Source organism: Pristiophorus japonicus, chromosome 1 (genome assembly GCF_044704955.1).
Source record: "Pristiophorus japonicus isolate sPriJap1 chromosome 1, sPriJap1.hap1, whole genome shotgun sequence".
NCBI classification, from domain to species: Eukaryota; Metazoa; Chordata; class Chondrichthyes; family Pristiophoridae; genus Pristiophorus; species Pristiophorus japonicus.
In genome coordinates this window covers 1,020,137-1,039,737 of record NC_091977.1, presented here as the reverse complement: position 1 = coordinate 1,039,737, position 19,601 = coordinate 1,020,137, and the positions used below count along the sequence as shown (strand labels likewise).

General features: G+C 49.3%; 1 protein-coding gene across 1 annotated transcript in view; it reads right to left on the bottom strand.

Moving 5' to 3' along the window:
- The window catches only part of LOC139261598 (uncharacterized), a 44,321-nt gene extending 35,234 nt beyond the window's left edge, over positions 1 to 9,087 (bottom strand). The window contains exon 1 of the mRNA XM_070877074.1: positions 8,983 to 9,087. Within this exon, the coding sequence (XP_070733175.1) occupies positions 8,983 to 9,070 (88 nt within the window). The 5' untranslated portion in view covers positions 9,071 to 9,087. The remainder of the gene's footprint in view (positions 1 to 8,982) is intronic.
- Between the last annotated feature and the right edge of the window lie 10,514 nt (positions 9,088 to 19,601).

The following is a 19,601-nucleotide window of genomic DNA, read 5'->3' as shown; positions in this document are numbered from 1 at the left end:
GTATACCACTGAGCCACCACCTCGGGTGGGTCTGTCCTGCCGCTGGGATGGTGATGGAGGAGTCTGGGACATTGGTTGAAAGGTATGATTGTGTGAGTATGACTATGTCAGGCTGTTGCTTGACTGGTCAGTGGGACAGCTCTCCCAATTTTACCACAAGTCCCCAGACATTGGTGAGGAGGACTTTGCCGGGTGGGCTGGGCTGGGTGGGCCGTTATCGTGCCCGAAGCCAGTGCCAAGGTCGATGTCGGGTGGTCCGTCCGGTTTTATTCTTATTATTGTTTTTCATTGCGGTTTGTTACAACTGAGTGGCTTGCTATGTGATTGCAGAGGGCAGTTAAGGGTCAACCACATCTGAGGCCTTGCAGAGAGCAAGGGGAGAGGCGTTGAAGTGTGTCAGCACACTGTGTGGAGCATCCACATAGAGCTTCCTTCAGTTCCCCAATAGTGCTCCGGGTCCCACCCCCAAAGGAAGTGCAGCGCGTGAGATTGTGTTCCACTTCCTGTGTGGGGCAATTCCGGGCGCTCAAAGTCCTGGCCCCAGAAACTTACTGCCCCAATCAGGGCACAGGGCAAGCTTTCCCCCAAAGTATTGTTAGATCATTGTGGCCAGTGATTATTCCTTTTCTCTGTACTTCAGCAATTGTAAAAATGTTTTTTTGAATTAATTCTTGTGATATGAGCATCACTGCCAAGGTCACCCTTTATGGGCCCTCCCTAATTGCCCGTGAGAAGCTGATGGTAAGTCGCCTTCCTGAACCGCAGAGGGCAGTTCAAAGTCAATCACATTGCTGTGGGTCTGGAGTCACATGTAGGCCAGACCGGGTAGGGCATTAGTGAACCAGATGGGGATTATAACAATCAGATAGTTTCATGGTCACCATTACTGATAATAGCTTTTCATTCCAGATTTTAACTCACTGAATATTTTATTCCCCAGTTGCCGTGGTGGGATTTGAACTCTGGCCTCTGGATCATTTGTCCAGGCCTCTGGATTACTGGCCCAATAACATAACCACTATGAACATAAGAACATAAGAAATAGGAGCAGGAGTAGGCCATACGGCCCCTCGAGCCTGCTCCCCATAATCTCTTATTCCCTTATCAGTTAAGAAACTGTCTATCTCTGTCTTAAATTTATTCAATGTCCCAGCTTCCACAGCTCTCTGAGGCAGCGAATTCCACAGATTTACAACCCTCTGAGAGAAGAAATTTCTCCTCATCTCAGTTTTAAATGGGCGGCCCCTTATTCTAAGATTATGCCCCCTAGTTCTAGTTTCCCCTATCAGTGGAAACATCCTCTCTGCATCCACCTTGTCAAGCCCCCTCATAATCTTATACATGTTTCGATAAGATCACCTGTCATTCTTCTGAATTCCAATGAGTAGAGGCCCAATCGACTCAACCTTTCCTCATAAGTCAACCCCCTCATCAACCCAGTGAACCTTCTCTGAACTGCCTCCAAAGCAAGTATATCCTTTCGTAAAAATATGGAAACCAAAACTGCACGCAGTATTCCAGGTGTGACCTCACCAATACTCTGTATAACTGTAGCAAGACTTCCCTGCTTTTACACTCCATCCCCTTTGTAATAAAGGCCAAGATACCATTGGCCTTCCTGATCACTTGCTGTACCTACCTACTATCCTTTTGTGTTTCATGCACCAGTACCCCCATGTTACTGTTACAACTCCTGGTCAACTGTGGCTGTGACAGTGACAAATGTACTTCAGGTTAATATATTCCGATACTTCCAGGTGGCCTCTGGTGACAGTGGTCACATCATTCAGTCAATAGTCCATCACTACCAATAACAGAACTGCACTTTCTCCTTTGATTCATGAGGTGCCTTCACTCTAAGCACAGCAGTAAACAAATATTATTGGATACTCAAGGGTAACAGTACAATCCCCATTGTAACAATTTTTAAATTTACTTGTTCATAAATGAACTTAGCTGAAGCGATAAATTCCAAGTATCTGTGACTCTAGATTAAATAGCAATTCACATCACAGTTACCAAAAATAAAAGTGTTCCATGCTCAATGTATACACAGTGAAGTTTAAACACAGAGGTCGAGGAATTGGCCTCCTGAGCACCTCCCGTTGTTACCTCTGGGGGGCGATACTGGTCCCTAAACATTTACTGACCATCTGCAGCGAGAAGATCAACTCAACAGTTGTTTATCGCACTGGAGGGAGGTACACAGTGGTGTACCCCAGGATCGGTATACAGTGGTGTTCCCCAGGGTCGGTACAAAGTGGTGTACCCCAGGATCGGTACACAGTGTCGTTCCCCAGGATCGGTACACAGTGGTGTACCCCAGGATCGGTACACAGTGGTGTTCCCCAGGATCGGTACACAGTGGTGTACCCCAGGGTCGGTACACAGTGGTGTTCCCCAGTGTCGGGACACAGTGGTGTTCCCCAGGATCGGTACACAGTGGTGTACCCCAGGGTCGGTACACAGTGGTGTTCCCCAGGGTCGGTACACAGTGGTGTTCCCCAGGGTCGGTACACAGTGGTGTTCCCCAACGTCGGTACACAGTGGTGTTCCCCAGGGTCGATACACAGTGGTGTTCCCCAACGTCGGTACACAGTGGTGTTCCCCAGGGTCGGTACACAGTGGTGTACCCCAGGGTCGATTCACAGTGGTGTTCCCCAGAGTCGGTACACAGTGGTGTACCCCAGGGTCGGTACACAGTGGTGTACCCCAGGGTCGATACACAGTGGTGTTCCCCAACGTCGGTACACAGTGGTGTTCCCCAGGGTCGGTACACAGTGGTGTACCCCAGGGTCGATTCACAGTGGTGTTCCCCAGAGTCGGTACACAGTGGTGTTCCCCAGGGTCGGTACACAGTGGTGTTCCCCAGGGTCGGTACACAGTGGTGTTCCCCAGAGTCGGTACACAGTGTCGTTCCCCAGGGTCGGTACACAGTGGTGTTCCCCAGGGTCGGTACACAGTGTCGTTCCCCAGGGTCGGTACACAGTGGTGTTCCCCAGGGTCGGTACACAGTGGTGTACCCCAGGATCGGTACACAGTGGTGTTCCCCAGGGTCGGTACTGGGACCGCTGCTTTCTGCAAAGTCTCTGCTCCACGGCTCTACTCAGTGACCCCCCCCTACCCCCCGGCCCAGTGTGCACCCCCCACCAGATCAGTGACCCCCCCCCGCTACCCCCCCGGCACAGTGTGCACCCCCCACCAGATCAGTGACCCCCCCCGCTACCCCCCCGGCCCAGTGTGGCCCCCAGCCCAGTGCCCAGTGTGCCCAGTGTGCCCCCCAGCCCAGTGCCCAGTGTGCCCAGTGTGCCCAGTGTGCCCCCAGCACATTGCCCAGTGTGCCCCCCAGCCCAGTGCCCAGTGTGCCCCCAGCCCAGTGCCCAGTGTGCCCCCCAGCCCAGTGCCCAGTGTGCCCCCAGCCCAGTGCGCAGTCTGCCCCCCAGCCCAGTGCCCAGTGTGCCCAGTGTGCCCCCCAGCCCAGTGCCCAGTGTGCCCAGTGTGCCCCCAGCACATTGCCCAGTGTGCCCCCCAGCCCAGTGCCCAGTGTGCCCCCAGCCCATTGCCCAGTGTGCCCCCCAGCCCAGTGCCCAGTGTGCCCCCAGCCCAGTGCGCAGTCTGCCCCCCAGCCCAGTGCCCAGTGTGCCCCCCAGCCCAGTGCCCAGTGTGCCCCCCAGCACATTTCCCAGTGTGCCCCCCAGCCCAGTGCCCAGTGTGCCCCCAGCCCAGTGCGCAGTCTGCCCCCCAGCCCAGTGCCCAGTGTGCCCCCCAGCCCAGTGCCCAGTGTGCCCCCCAGCCCAGTGCCCAGTGTGCCCCCCAGCCCATTGCCCAGTGTACCCCCCAGCCCAGTGCCCAGTGTGCCCCCCAGTGCCCCCCAGCCCAGTGCCCAGTGTACCCCCAGCCCAGTGCCCAGTGTGCCCCCCAGTGCCCCCCAGCCCAGTGCCCAGTGTGCCCCCAGTGCCCAGTATGCCCCCCAGTGCCCAGTGTGCCTTCCAGCCCAGTGCCCAGTGTGCCCCCCAGTGCCCAGTGCCCCCCAGCCCAGTGCCCAGTGTGCCCCCAGTGCCCCCCAGCCCAGTGCCCAGTGTGCCCCCCAGCCCAGTGCCCAGTGTGCCCCCCAGTGCCCCCTCCCCCTGCCCACTGCCCATCGCGCTCCAGGAAGGAAGTGGAACCTTACTGCCCACTGGGCAAACGGAAAATGTTGTAAAAGTTTGAAATCATTCGCGTTTGGAACTAATTTTTTAAACTTTTAAAAGTTAACAGCCCACACGTGGTGCTCCCCAATTTCAGCCCCGATGAGTCTCTGATTCTAAAGGAGCAGGGACATGAAAATTATGGGTCTCAATTTTCCCCAGTGATTTGTGCCGTTTTTTTGGCCTAAATTTTAAAGATTGTGTGCCAGCGTAACTCAGTTAGTTACGGTTTGTTTGAGACATAGTAACCTGATGTCTGTGTCATTTTTACACAATTATGCAAGTTTGGCCAACTTCCATTTCTCCGAGGACAGCGAATGTGGCCACTCCTAAAAAACCTTCTGGTCACTTACAAAAAACCAGCGCACGTCAAAAAATCAACGCAGAAAAGCACCGTTGTGTTTCGGTGAAGTTTTGGAGGGAGTCACGAACACATAAATACACATCATCGGGCTTCATTTGTCCAACTGAAGATACAGAGAATGGAGCTTTCGTGCAATTCTTTAAGTTTGGATAATTTTTAAAGTGCCACGCCCCCACCGGACATCTCCAAACCGGGCTCGAGGGTCGGAGCGTCAACCGGCAGAATCAGTCCCTCGCCCGCACACAGGGGCTCGGGGCTCGGCTCGAAAAGCCCAGCGGGGTGGGCTGGGGGGTGGCGGGGGGTGTGGAATCTGAACTGAAGGGATGAGAACCCTTACACTATGTCACTCTGCATCAAATAAATCCAGCGGGGGGAGGTTCCCGATCTATGCAAACCCATTGCACATGCTCAGACCTGGGTGTGGTCCATACTGGGACATTGACCTTGGGGAGCGAGACAACAAAGAAACTTGTCCTGCCTGTCATTTTGAGCTTCTTGCAAAGATACAATTTAATCATGGGGGCAATAGTGACAATGTCATACTACGTGCAAGCCTTCTGCATGATGGTGCTGCGGAGGAGACAATTGATTAGACACCATCGTGTGAGGAACCTCAGAACATGTAGGATGATGGGCAGGAGGCCTTACCCACCTCGGGTATATTGAGACAGGTGTTAGTACCTGCACCTGAGTGATGCAGACTGTGTCAGAAGGCTGCGTTTCCACAAAAAAGTTGTAACTGAGATCTGTGAGTTAGTGAAAGCAGACCTGCAACCTGGAAGCGTCAGGAGGATTGCTTTGTCAGTTGAAGTGAAGGTTCCAGCTGCACTTTCATTCTATGTATCTGGATCGTTTCCAGCTACAACTGGGGATGTGTGCGCCATTTCTCAACATGCAACACATGTCTGCATTCGACAGGTGACTGCTGCAGTATATGCCCGGAGGAATGACTACATGTCCACCCAGGCAATGCGTGAAAGGGCTGTGGGCTTCTCCAGGATTGCTGGCTTCCCAAAAGTACAGGGCAATATTGATTGTACCCACATCGCCTTGCGTGCATCTTGGGAGGAATGCGAGTTGGAAAGGAACAGAAAAGGCTTCCGCTCCATTAATGTGCAACTCGTGTGTGACGATATGAATCGCATCATGTCAGTTGATGCAAGATACCCTGGGAGCACCCATGATGCATTCATCCTATGCAAGAGCGCTATATCTACCATGTTTCAGCAGCAGCCAGAAGGGCAGAACTGACTACTGGGAGACAAAGGGTACGGCCTGCCACCTGGCTCATAATGCCCTTGTGTATAACCCGGACGGAAGCTGACCGGGAATACAACATGCCGCACATTGCGACGCACAGCATAATAGAGAGGACCATTGGCATCTTGAAACAGTGTTTCCGATGCCTGGACCATTCTGGAGGCTACTTGCTATACTCCCCTGAGATTGTCGGTCAGTTCACTGTTGTGTGCTGCATGCTGCATAACTTAGTCATGAGGCAGCAGCAGCTGGTAGCGAAGACCCACCTGAGGTGAGAGTGGCTGATGATGATGAGGAAGCTGCAGATGAGGAGGAGGAGGATGAGGAGGAGGAGGAGGAGGAGGAGGAGGAGGAGGAGGAGGAGGAGGAGGAGGAGGAGGAGGAGGAGGAGGAGGAGGAGGAGGAGGAGGAGGAGGAGGAGGAGGAGGAGGAGGAGGAGGAGGAGGAGGACGAGGAAGCCATGCAACTACCTGAACCCAGAGTACGATGGCGGAGGAGAGCGGGCCTTCGTGCTCCTTTAACGATTGCTCGAGCCTTGCACCAGCAGCTCATCCATGAACACTTTGCTGCCGAGGGATCAGCGGCAACTATTCCGTAATGTTAATTGTGTTAATGGAACAAATCATGGAAATGATTCTTGTTTACTTCAAAATCTTGTGTTAGTAATGGAACAAATAATGGCAATGATTCAGTTATAATTTAAAATATATTTTATTCAAAAGTTTAAGAAACATTTGTTTGTACTTACCTTTAATAAAAATATTCTTGTATCAAACTTTAAAGTTTTCAGTTAAGATCACTTACAAACTTTAACAATGCTGACAAATCTAAGATCACTTCAAACTCTAAGATCATTAAAAACTTTAAGATCACTTTGAAACTTTGAAACTTGTAAATTTATATAACTTACAAAAATGTTTAATTTGAGAACAGTGACAACAGTAACAGCAATAATAAAAAGAACAGCAGCAGCAAAGAAAGGCAGCACCCATCTCTCCTCCACCTTATTCTCAGACCGCCCGCTGCACTTGGTGTTGGTGACACGCATCGTTTCTTGGGTTGGTACCAAGCTTATTCTTTCGAACATCTCGGATATTGCGCACTTCTTGATGGGGGGGTCGGGGGGTGGGGGGAGGGGCGGTAATGTAGAAGGCCCGACTTGGGCCCCTTCAGAGGCTGGTCTGGGGATTGGAGTGGGAGTGGCAACTGATTCTGTCAATGGGCGCAGGGACTGAGCGCGTTCCCCTATTGCAGCAGCTAACTCCGACATTCCCTCCCTCATGTGCCCCGACTGCGTCTCACCTACCTGCAACATTCCCTCCCTCATGTTCACTAACAGTGTGTCACCTACCTGCAACATTCCCTCCCTCATGTTCACTAACAGTGTGTCACCTACCTGTGACATTCCCTCCCTCATGTTCACTAACAGTGTGTCACCTACCTGTGACATTCCCTCCCTCATGTTCACCGACAATGTATCAGCCACCTGCGAAACTCCCTCCCTCATGTTCCCGCAGTGTTTCCATTTCTACTGAGAGTGTTGTTACTTCTCCCGACAGTCCTGATACCTCATCACCCACCCCACTATTGGTGTCCAGGAGTGATCGTGTAAGGTCAATGCTCTCCGCACTCATTGTCATCATCTGAACCACATCTGTTAGATCCTGCAGCTGAGGAGAGCGCTGTCGAGCTCTCCTTCCCCTCCTCACCCTGGGTGTGGCTCACTACATCCCACTGGGACCCACAGCCTCGGACAGTGGGACCCTGGGTGTGGCTCACTACATCCCACTGGGACCCGCAGCCTCGGACTGTGGGAACCCATGGAATGTCCCAGCAACACTCGTACCACTCAGGAAAAGGGTTGGCACCTCAATGGGGGACACCTGCACCTCCTCCAGAGTGAGTACAACCCCTCCCCCTCACCCTCATGCTCTTGGTCTGGAAGGTGGGATTGTCTCGTCCGCGTCTCAATCTTCTGCATCGTCAAGGTTGGCCTCAAGTTCTGCAAAATATAACAGAACAGACAAATGGTTAGCAGCAGAGGAGGGGCCAGGGTGGATGGTAGGAGTAGGCTCACACAGTGCAGGCAGCAGGCTGATTTGAAGGACCACGATGAATGATAGCACATTGCATCAACTGAAGTGTAGCTGATGGAGACATCCCCATGAACCGAAGCGTGGCTAGCCCGCGCGGTACTTAACATTTAGCAAAGGCAGACTGTGGAATTTGCAGGACTTACCCTCTCCCTCGAGTGTGGGCCCAGCTTGTGTCGTGGTGATTGCTTTTCTCCAGGCAGGACCATCAAAGCAGTGAGCCTCTCTTCCAAGGGTGTCAGTGGGTGCAGGTTTACCAGGCTCCTCCTGTTCGAGTTCTTTCCCTTTTGTTGTGTGCCAGCTTCCTCTGCAAAGATGAAAACATAACTTTTGAGGGAGGGTGTCTTTCTGCTGGGTGGGACATGCAGCTGGTCACATTTACAATTGCAATTCCATTGAATAAATGAAAATATTCCTTACACTGACTACTTGACCAAGGTCCTGCCACTTCTCTCTGCACCGACCTCCAGACCTCGGGGTGGTCAGCATTGCACCGTAATCTTCTGCAAGTTGGTTCCAGCGTTTCTTCATTTCTTTTGGTGAAACTTTTATGTGACCTCTGCTGGTGTCCAGCTCGTGCCATCTGGCCTCAATCACAGTAACTAGTGCGTCCACTTCACCCTGTAAGGAATTCTAGGTCCTTGTGCCGCGTTGCATCTTGTATTGCAGCTCGGATTTTTCCAATGAGAATTAAAGTTCTCACACCCAACTGGTCCTTTACAAATGGCCGAAAGCAGACCGAGAGCTGTCCTGTACATGCGCGCCCATAGCAATCACGTCAAAAACGTCCATTTTTTTCACGCATGCGCAGAAGGGGGGCATTGTTTTTTCGGTGGAGACATTAGGCTCCACCTCCTGAAGATACAGGGCAGGCTGCGTGGCCCCAATTTCAAACAATAGAACGGGGAAACTTGCTACTTATTTTTTTGGAGTTGAGGCGTAACTCTGGCAATACGCTAAAAAACGGCATTGGGGAAATTTGAGGCTATAGACCTTACGTACTTCCTGAATACCCGCTGAATGAATTCATTAAACAGTGATACAGTAAAACTGTGATTGGTGAAAATAAGACACTTACTGTGTGTGAGAACAGACGGAAGGAGAAACACACAGAAACTGAACATCAAACCAGCTGGCATTTTGCTGCAGACAAATCGTCGACTCATTTCACAGATTCACTCTCTTTCCCTGTAAGAAATACACACATAGATACAGATATATATTGTACCAGAAAACCACCAGACGTAAAACTGAGGCACATTTCTTCAATATGTTTAACACTTCGGACTGTGAAGAAAAATAAAACAGATAAAACAGCTTACCAAATGATTTCCTCACGCATGGGAACACCATCGCCTCCAAGTTCCCCTCCAAGTCACATGTCACCCTGTCTATATTCTTGAACTCCCTCCCTAAGGGCATTGTAGGAATATCTTTGCCACACGGACTGCAGCGGTTCAAGAAGGCGGCCCATCACCAGCTTCTCAAGGGCAACTAGAGATGGGCAAAAATGCCAGCCTTACCAGCGACGCCCATATCCCGAGAAGAATTATTAATGAAATATATTTGAAAGACCTTTACCAGGCCGTTATGCACCCCGGCAAAAAGGTATTACAGGATACCATCTCACAAACTGATGTAAAAACATAAACTACTGGTCGAGATTGGGGTTAAAAGAACTAGTTAGCAAAAGGAAAGTCTTGGTGTGACTATCACTAACACTGAGCCAAATCAGAGTTAACTTAGTTCCATCACACCTGACCACCGCTCCATTTTGCACCTCAGTTGTGTGATCTATTTGGCAGCCTTCCCTCAGATTGGTGCTCTCTGTAGTGACCAATGAAACTCTTTGTAAATGAGGTTGTATCAAATCAGCAGCCTGGAGTTGCAAGCTATCTTGAGGCTGAGACTCATAGGCCAAGAAACTCAATGGGGCAGCGCCCATTTTTTGGGCACAAGCTGGATCCCTAATCTTCCAATATGGTGGGCAGCGATGTCATAGGGTTGAGATGATTGGCTTGAAATTGTCACAACCATCGTCGTCGCTCATTCCCACTGATACCAGTTTTACAGGGGCTCCTTACTGCCTCACTTGGTTAAATGCTGTCTTGATTTCAAGCACAGTATATAAGTACCAGTTCTTTCTCTCCAATGCGTGTGTGCATGCACATACACGTGTGTGCGTGTGTGGAACTGGGTTGGAGTGAAGCTGAAGAGACACCATTCCTTGTACAAGATCCCCCACTTTGTGCTTATTCTCTCAGCAGCATTTCTTGTTCTCTACATCTCAGGCAGAATCTATACAAGTAACTGATTCGCTCCAGGATTCGGTTCTCTCTGATGGATACAAAGATAATTGCTCACTAAATTCTTCAATGGCGTCACTCCTTTCTATAGAGACATTGAAGATTACATCAGAGCAAGTTGTCCCGTTGTGTCTGTGCCAACACTTTGCTCGAACAATCCAAAAACTAATCCCACTGCCCCACTCTCTCTCACAGCCCGAAATCTTACCCCGCTTCAAATATTTATCCAATTTTCCCTTAAAGATACACAAACGTATCTGTGAGAGTGTTCCACTGAGCCACGGCTGACACCTTATATACAGAGTCTTGTGTCTGAAAGTTAGGTGAAACTAATCATTTTTATATTTAGTGTTACAAATAAAACGTAGAATACCAACTCCGAAACACGAGCTAAAATGTTTTCTTATAAATCTTTGAAATGTCGGACAATAATGAAATGGTGGTGGGCTTGTTTAATTGGTCCTGACTTTGGTCATGTGAGAGACCCAAAGCAGTAGATAGTTATCTTAGTGTCACTGTTTCGCATTAACCACATTTACATCCTTCACTGAACTGTCAAGGCCCAGGTAACTGTAAATGGGAAGTAATCCTTCCGTTTAAATATTTCCAAACAGAATTCTTGAAAGGCAGTAGGGGTTAAATTGAATAACCCCTGAGAACGTGATAGAGCGTTCTAATCTCTATCAATCAGGACTCAACCCAAACATTCATGTGTTTCACCTCACCCTCACACACTTAGCACTTTTGCAATCCTCCAACCTACATCTCACAGCTTGCACACACAGGCAGCTATTCAACCATGTCAGTCACATCACCCGGACAGATTGCACAATACTCACTGACACACTTCCATCTTTCTCGGTGGAGAAGGTAATGCAGAACCGGATGAAGCAGGGACTAACCGGAGAGGGTGAGGCGTGCCTGCATGTTGGAACCTCTATGGAGATACGATGCTGGCCATTTTGGGAAGGGCCATTGTTGAGGCCGTGGCCACCAGCGGGGCTGAGACCATTGAAGATAAGGGTATCCACATTCCTAATCCTCCTTCTCTCATCCCACCTCTGTCCCATCCCACAATCTCTTCTGACTGAGAAGCTGCAGATGGTGTAAACAAGCACTTCTTACTTTCTCCTCGCCCCTCACCACAACCCTTCACGTGTCACTTTTCATTTGAAATAGCCAGGAACGACAAGCTGCCCAGACAGTGGAGGCAGAGCAGGAAGACACACCGTCACTGGGTTTCACAGTCGCAGCCACCAGCTCACATACTGACATTGTGTGTAATTGCGAGAGGAAAGAGGTGGGATCTGCACACGGTGAGACACTGGGCACAAGTGCGCTGCAGCCAGGGCAGGGGGAAATGACAGCTCAGGTAGCAGCTCGCCGCAGGTTGTGGTCACGCACTAGTTCTGATACAGAGGACTCAGCTAATGACTTCGATGGGCCAGGCTACACCAGAGGCTGCTGGGTGGACACACCGGAAAGCCTGCCAGAAGCCTACCTTCAATGTTAAGGAGCATGGACAACTCAGGCACTAACTTGGCACAGGGCTTTGTGCAGAGCTTGGAGCCCATCATTTCCAACATGGAACGGGTGGCTACCTCCAGCAGCACACCTGTGAAACCAACCAGGACACAGCGTCTGATGGCCAATGTCCCAGCATCCATTGCAACACAAGCAGCACCCACCCAAAGTCTGAGTGTTGCAGAGGAAGCTCAGACTGTTGTCAGGCAATCTCAGCTTGTGGTCATTGGATCCTCAGACTGTTGTCAGGCAATCTCAGCTTGTGGTCATTGGATCCTCAGACTGTTGTCAGGCAATCTCAGCTTGTGGTCATTGGATCCTCAGACTGTTGTCAGGCAATCTCAGCTTGTGGTCATTGGCAGCTCAGACTGTTGTCAGGTAATCTCAGCTTGTGATCATTGGAGGCTCAGACTGTTGTCAGGCAATCTCAGCTTGTGGTGATTGGATCCTCAGACTGTTGTCAGGCAATCTCAGCGTGTGGTCAGTGGATCCTCAGGCTGTTGTCAGGTAATCTCAGCTTGTGGTCATTGGATCCTCAGACTGTTGTCAGGTAATCTCAGCTTGTGGTCATTGGATCCTCAGACTGTTGTCAGGCAATCTCAGCTTGTGGTCATTGGATCCTCAGACTGTTGTCAGGTAATCTCAGCGTGTGGTCATTGGATCCTCAGACTGTTGTCAGGCAATCTCAGCTTGTGGTCATTGGATCCTCAGACTGTTGTCAGGTAATCTCAGCTTGTGGTCATTGGAGGCTCAGACTGTTGTCAGGCAATCTCAGCTTGTGGTCATTGGATCCTCAGACTGTTGTCAGGTAATCTCAGCTTGTGGTCATTGGATCCTCAGACTGTTGTCAGGTAATCTCAGCTTGTGGTCATTGGATCCTCAGACTGTTGTCAGGTAATCTCAGCTTGTGGTCATTGGATCCTCAGACTGTTGTCAGGTAATCTCAGCTTGTGGTCATTGGATCCTCAGACTGTTGTCAGGCAATCTCAGCTTGTGGTCATTGGAGGCTCAGACTGTTGTCAGCAGGTTTGTAAACAGGGGTAAGTTGAGGTGCCAGGCGCTCCACCATCAGTTTAAGTGAAGGAAAGTGAGCTGCACTGTGACTAACTGGCTGATCTATCTCGGAGTGAATGTGGCCGGCTGCAATATCTCAACATCTTTGCTTTGTGAAGGGAACACAAACAATGAAAACATCAACCAGCAGATTAGAGAGAAGGTTGTGAGCTTTGAAAGGTTGGTATTAACCTATTGATCTTCTATCATGTTTTGTGAAAGTCAGAATGAGCAATATGAACAGTTTAACAGATACAGTAATACTGATGCACAGTAGGATGGAATAGTTCATTTTGTTGTTGGCAGATTATCCCTGGCATTGCTCATAGGTAGTCTGGGGCCTGCAGCCTGGTTACTGAGCCCCACTCTCAGATCCATCACTGCGTGCTCTCTCTCTCTGCTCTGAAAATGTAGACAACCACTTATCATTGGTCCATCTCCCATGGCATTGCTCAGCATAGTCTGGCAGATGGGCAATAGTCACAAATCCTTACTGGGACCCACTCTAAAGTCCCAGACAGACATTCACTCTCAGCTACCTGCAACTACACAACAGAGATTAAAGGAACTGGTTCATCCCCCGTGACCTTTCTCTCGGGCAAGTCTAATTGAAAAGCCCTGGCTCCAGCAACACAGAGTCCAGCAAGAATTGGTCTCAGCTCCATATAAAGCTTCCCCCCCCCCAGCTCCTCCATCTCCCTGGCACCGACACAGCATCAGTGTGTCCTGATCAATGCTGTGCTGCACCACTCTTGATTTGAGCGTCCAGCTCTACAGCGCTCCAAACCCAAGAAACACAAACGCTGCTTCAGAAGGAGATTGGAGCGCTGGAATCATCCTCCACCCAGAGATGGGGACACGGAGAAGGCAAACAATGCCATCCCTGCCCATCGCCCTGCACCCTCTTCTCTGGGTCGTAACCGTATGCAAACCTGTTATTGCAATCTAGCCCATCCAATCATTGTAACCTAAAGCCAAAGGGTTTTTGCCAAACACAGTTGCATCAAGGTGGGGCCCCTTTAACTGGATGGGTCAATCTGTACATCACAGGGTAAGCCTGACCCTACACTGTGCATCACAGTGAGATCAGACCTCACAATAGGTTTGTTAAAAGCGGTAACTTGAGGCACCACCAGTTTAAGTGAAGGAGAGCGAGCTGCACTGACTGTGATCTCTCTAGGAGTGAATGTGGCCGGCTAGAAGACCTGGTGAAGGGAGCGTGAACAATGGAATCATGGCCAACCAGCTGACAGTCAGAAGGCTGTTGGTATAGAAAGTTTGTTTATTCCAGCTTGTATAATTCCCCATTAAAGTCAGAGTATGTAACAGCATAGTCCACTGCAGTGACCGTGCAGACATCAATGCTCAAATCCTGCAAACTAAAACCAGATCAGTGCACGTTCATTGTTTTGATTTTTTTTTAAATTCGTTCATTGGATGTGGGCGTCGCTGGCAAAATCAGCATTTATTGCCCATCCCTAATTGCCCCTTGAGAAGGTGATGGTGAGCCACCTTCTTGAACCGCTGCAGTCCGTGTGGTGAAGGTTATCCCACAGTGCTGTTAGGGAGGGGGTTCCAGGATTTTGATCCAGCGACGATGAATGAACAGCGATATGCTTCCATATCAGGATGGTATGTGACTAGGAGGGGAACGTGGAGCTGATGGTGTTCCCATGTGCCTGCTGCCCTTGTCCTTCTAGGTGGTAGAGGCCGCGGGTTTGAGAGGTGCTGCCGAAGAAGCCTTGGCGAGTTGCTGCAGTGCATCTTGTAGACGGTGCATCTGATCAGCTGGTCCCAGACCCTGGGATAATCTGTGGGACAAGGACTCAATGAGGAAGTCTTATCCCAGGTGTGACTGGTGTCCTCTGATCTTGCCAATCCCTGGATCCTTGCCAAGGACCTCCTCCTAGGTCAGCTGGCTCAGGTACTGCCACCAAAATCCCTCCAATGGTGTCAGAGAAGCTCGTTGTGGCAGTCATGCTGGTTCACCTGATGGCATTGCACCCATTCTGGACCATCTCGCGGATTCTGAAGGTGAACATTGCCCAACTCCAGAACCTTTAATACTCAGATGGCATCAGAATGTGTGACCAGTAACATTACATGAAAAGAAACAAGTTGGGCTTTTGCACCCAGAATCTCTTGTAAGCATTTACAGTTTAAATGGTTTACTATACAAGGGTAGCTCTAGAGTACCTGTAGTTGTTTTTTGCAATGTTGAGAGGTTTTTTAAATCTGTAATTTCTTCTTCTGCTAGAGGTACACGGTTGGCGTCAGAATGAGAGAGCGGAAATAGATGGTTTTATCAAAGTACTTACAGTCAAAAGTTGTGAGTAATGAAATCACAAAGACAAGTGGATCAGATACACAAGAGAGAGCACATTGTGACAGAAATCAAATCAAAGCCAGCAGAGATACCACAAAAGGGGAACATCATCATCATAGGCAGTCCTTCGGAATCGAGGAAAACTTGCTTCCACTCTTAGCATGAGTTCTTAGGTGGCTGTACAGTCCAAAAGGGGAACAATGCAACTGAAATTCTCCTCACACCATCCCTCTGTGTCCCATCCATTTCTCAGTGCCAACTCTACATCCGATCATTTGTTTTTAATTTGACCAATAACCAATATGCGCCCCCACCCTTTCACCCCCCCCCACCACCTCCACAGACCCATCTAGCCCTCATGTCCCTGCATCGGCATCAAGCACCAACCCTGCTCCAACTCCAGGCTCAGTTCGGCACTGCTTTGAGTTAACAGCACTGGCACTGGGCAAAGCCCAGTCTGTGCAGTCATCTCCAAGCAATGCTGGCCAGAGGTCCACCTTGGGACTAAACAGGAAAGTCTCATGAGTGGACGCTCTGGTTGTTGCCCCGATGGTGTAGAGTGGGACAGGTTGGTTAAGGCCACCAGCCAGCCAGTCTCTGCCATTCCAGTCCACACCACCGGGACCATCTGAGTACCGGTGGTGTCTCTGTGGAGTGCAGCCAGAGCTAAGTCCACGGCACCATGGGTGGCTCAGCTGCACAGGGCGGGAAGGAAGAAGAATGGAAGAACTATAGTGTTAGGGGATTCGATAGTCAGGGGAGCAGACAGGTGTTTCTGCGGCCGCAGGCGTGATGCCACCTCCCTGGTGCCGGTGTCAAGGATATCACTGAGCGGCTGCAGGGCATTCTGGGGAGAGATGGTCCATATCGGGACCAAGGTGGTTAAGAAGGCATACAGAATGCTTACCTTTATTAGCTGAGGCATAGAATATAAGAGCAGGTGGGTTATGCTTGAATTGTATAAAACACTGGTTAGGCCACAGCTGGAGTACTGCGTGCAGTTCTGGTCAACACATTACAGGAAGGACGTGATTGCACTGGAGAGGGTACAGAGGAGATTGTCGAGGATGTTGCCGGGACTGGAGAGTCTTAGCTATGAGGACAGATTGGATAGGCTGGGGTCTGTTTTCCTTGGAACAGAGGAGGTTGAGGGTATGATTGCACTTGCACAGAAGAAAAAATTGGAAAGCGCATTGATAGTGAAGCAACAAGAAATACTACAGAAGTTCGCTGAGGAACAATTCAGTTTCATCCCAACAGGAATGCAAGAGCTAATGATTCACAATCCTCAATCAGGTCATTGAGGTGTATAAAATTATGAGGGGCCTAGATAGAGTGGATAGAAAGGGCCTACTTCCCTTAGCAAAGGGGTCAACAACCAGGACCATAAAATTAAAGTAATTGGTAGAAGGTTTAGAGAGGATTTGAGGGGAAATGTCTTCACAGAGGGTTGTGGGGTCTGGAACTCACAGCCTGAAAGGGTGGTAGAGGCAGAAACCCTCACCACATTTGAAAAGTATTTGGATGTGCACCTGAAGTGCCGTAACCTGCAGGGCTATGGACCAAAAGCTGGAAAGTGGGATTCGGCTGGATAGCCCCTTTGTTGGCCGGCGCGGACACGATGGGCTGAAATGGCCTCCTTCCGTGCTGTAAACTTCTATGATTCTATGATTCTAGATTATCAAAAGGCCTTCGATAAGGTACCACAAAATAGACTGATGAACAAGGTCAGAGAATGCGGTCAGGCGACAAGTAGCAGAATGGATAGCTAGCTGGCTTCAAGACAGAAAACAGAGAGTGTCAGAAGGAGGGTAATGGTGTTCCACAAGGATCGGTACTAGCACCACTGCTGGTCACAATTTATATTAACCATTTAGACATTGGAATCAAAAACACAATTTCTAAATTTGCCGATGACACCAAATTGGCAGGGTAGTCAATTCTGAGGAGGACTACAACAAATTACAGGAAAGCATTAATAAACTTGTAGAATGGGCATCGAATTGGCAAATGAATTTCAACACAGTTAAATGTGAGGTATTACATTTTGGTAAGAAGAATAGGGAGGCCACTTATTACTTGGAGTCTGGGTGGGGTAGAGGAACAAAGGGATCTTGGAGTACACATACACAAACTGCTAACAGTAGCAACACAAGTTAACAAGGCCATTAAAAAAAAGCAAACCAAGCACTAGGGTTTATTTCCAGAGGGATAGAATTTAAAAGTATTGAAGTTATGCTAAACTTGTATCGAAGCTTAGTTAGAACACACTTGGAATACTGCATACAATTCTGGCCACCTTATTATAGAAAGATTTAGAGGCACTGGAGAGGGTTCAGAGAAGATTTACAAGGATGATACGAGAAATGTGAGGGTATACCTATTAGGAAAGGATGAACAGGCTGGGTCTCTTTTTGCTTGATAAAAGGCTGTGGAGTAACCTGATAGAGGTCTTTAAAATTATGAAAGGTTTTGATAGACCGGATGCAGATAGAGTTTTTCCACTTTACGAGTTTAAACTAGCTTGGCAGGGGGTTGGGAACCTGAGAACACATTCAATAGGGAAGGAAGTAAAGCAGAAATTGGATAGCAAGAATTTAGAAAGCGAATCTGTAAGGCAGAGGAAACAAGGGTTACTAAGTAATAATCAAGTAGGTCTTCCTGTGCTAAATGGTATATACTTTAATACAAGGAGTATAGCGATTAAGGCAGATGAGATAAGAGCACAGGTAGACCCTTGGGAGTATGACATTATAGCCATTACAGAAACATGGCTGAAAGAGGGGCAGGTTTGGCAGATCAAGATTCCTGGTTACAGGATATAGGATTTTTAGCCAAGACAGAAAGGAGGGGGGGGTAAAAAGGGTGTGTGGGGGGTGGGGGGGGAGGTCATCGGTCCGACTTCAGAAGCTCACAGGAGTCATTTGAAGATTAAAGACGAGCCTACATTTTTTAGGCAATCTTTATTTTTCATTCCAACATTTTGTCCATTGTCCAACTGGAATTTAGGGTGAGAAGGGCAGACCCTGCAAGGGAACAGAATCTCTGGCCCCCAGGACAAATTGATCAAAATGAGTGTATTCCATGGGAGCCAGCGCCAGATCCAATCAATAAACTGCACCATCTTGCCAGCTTCTGACTGGGGATTGTCCTTGGGCTCAGTTATTGACTGGGTGAACTCTCTGAGCCACACACCAGGCAGGTCCCAGAGACAATTCCCAGTCTGTACATACAAATGTACAAAAAGACTATCAGTAGAGAAAGACTCTGACAGAATAACCTCGCATGTTCCTGTCCCACCTTCCAGTAACACTATCTCTCAGAACATACAAAGAAACGTGGCCAATTCAGGAAAAGCCTCCGGGCAATTGCTCTCCAACTTTCTGAGGCTCCAGGGAGAGCACTGTTGCTCCGGTAACATCACAATCTAAAGTGTCCACTTACCCCCTGTAACTGGCAATGTCCTCTCAGAAACTTTTCAACTTCCCCTTTTAAAGGTCTGTAGTGAGCCCACACTCACCATATGATCTCACACTCACTCTGAGTTCATGACCCTCCTGTCCTCCCTCAATCACTCCCTCCATGTAAATTCCTCAACCCATATTCACGGAAACCTCCTTGACCTTGCAATCTCTCCTTGCCTTGTTACTCCAACAGTGTCAATTATAGATGAGGCCATCTCTGACCATTTCCTTGTATCGCTCTAGACCCACACCTACCTTCCCCAAGACAAACCTACTTCCTTCTGCATCAGTCCCTGGAAAAAAAACTCTCTCCAAACTCTCTTACAACTGCACTTATCAACTCAAAACGGTCCAATCTTTGGCCCTCTTTTAACAATGGCATTTCTGCAGCCACCGATCTGCTCAACCACACCACCACCACCACCTTTGATTCCCTAGTCCCTATTAAAAATAATACGCTCTCCGTTACCCCTGGTACAACCCTCATCCCACTGACCCGCTCTCTTCACATAGCCCTATGTCAATCCCAAACTAATCCCGCTATCCCACTCTCTGCCCATAGCCTTGTATCAATCCCAAACTAATCCCACTGCCCCGGTCTCTCCCCATAGCCTTGTATCAATCCCAAACTAATCCCACTGCCCCGGTCTCTCCCCATAGCCCTGTATCAATTCCAAACTAATCCCGCTGTCCCGCTCTCTCCCCATGGCCCTATGTCAATCCCAAACTAATCCCGCTATCCCACTCTCTGCCCATAGCCTTGTATCAATCCCAAACTAATCCCGCTATCCCACTCTCTGCCCATAGCCTTGTATCAATCCCAAACTAATCCCACTGCCCCGGTCTCTCCCCATAGCCCTGTATCAATCCCAAACTAATCCCACTGCCCCGCTCTCTCCCCATAGCCCTGTATCAATCCCAAACTAATCCTGCTGTCCCGCTCTCTCCCCATGGCCCTGTATCAATTCCAAACTAATCCCACTGCCCCGCTCTCTCCCCATAGCCCTGTATCAATCCCAAACTA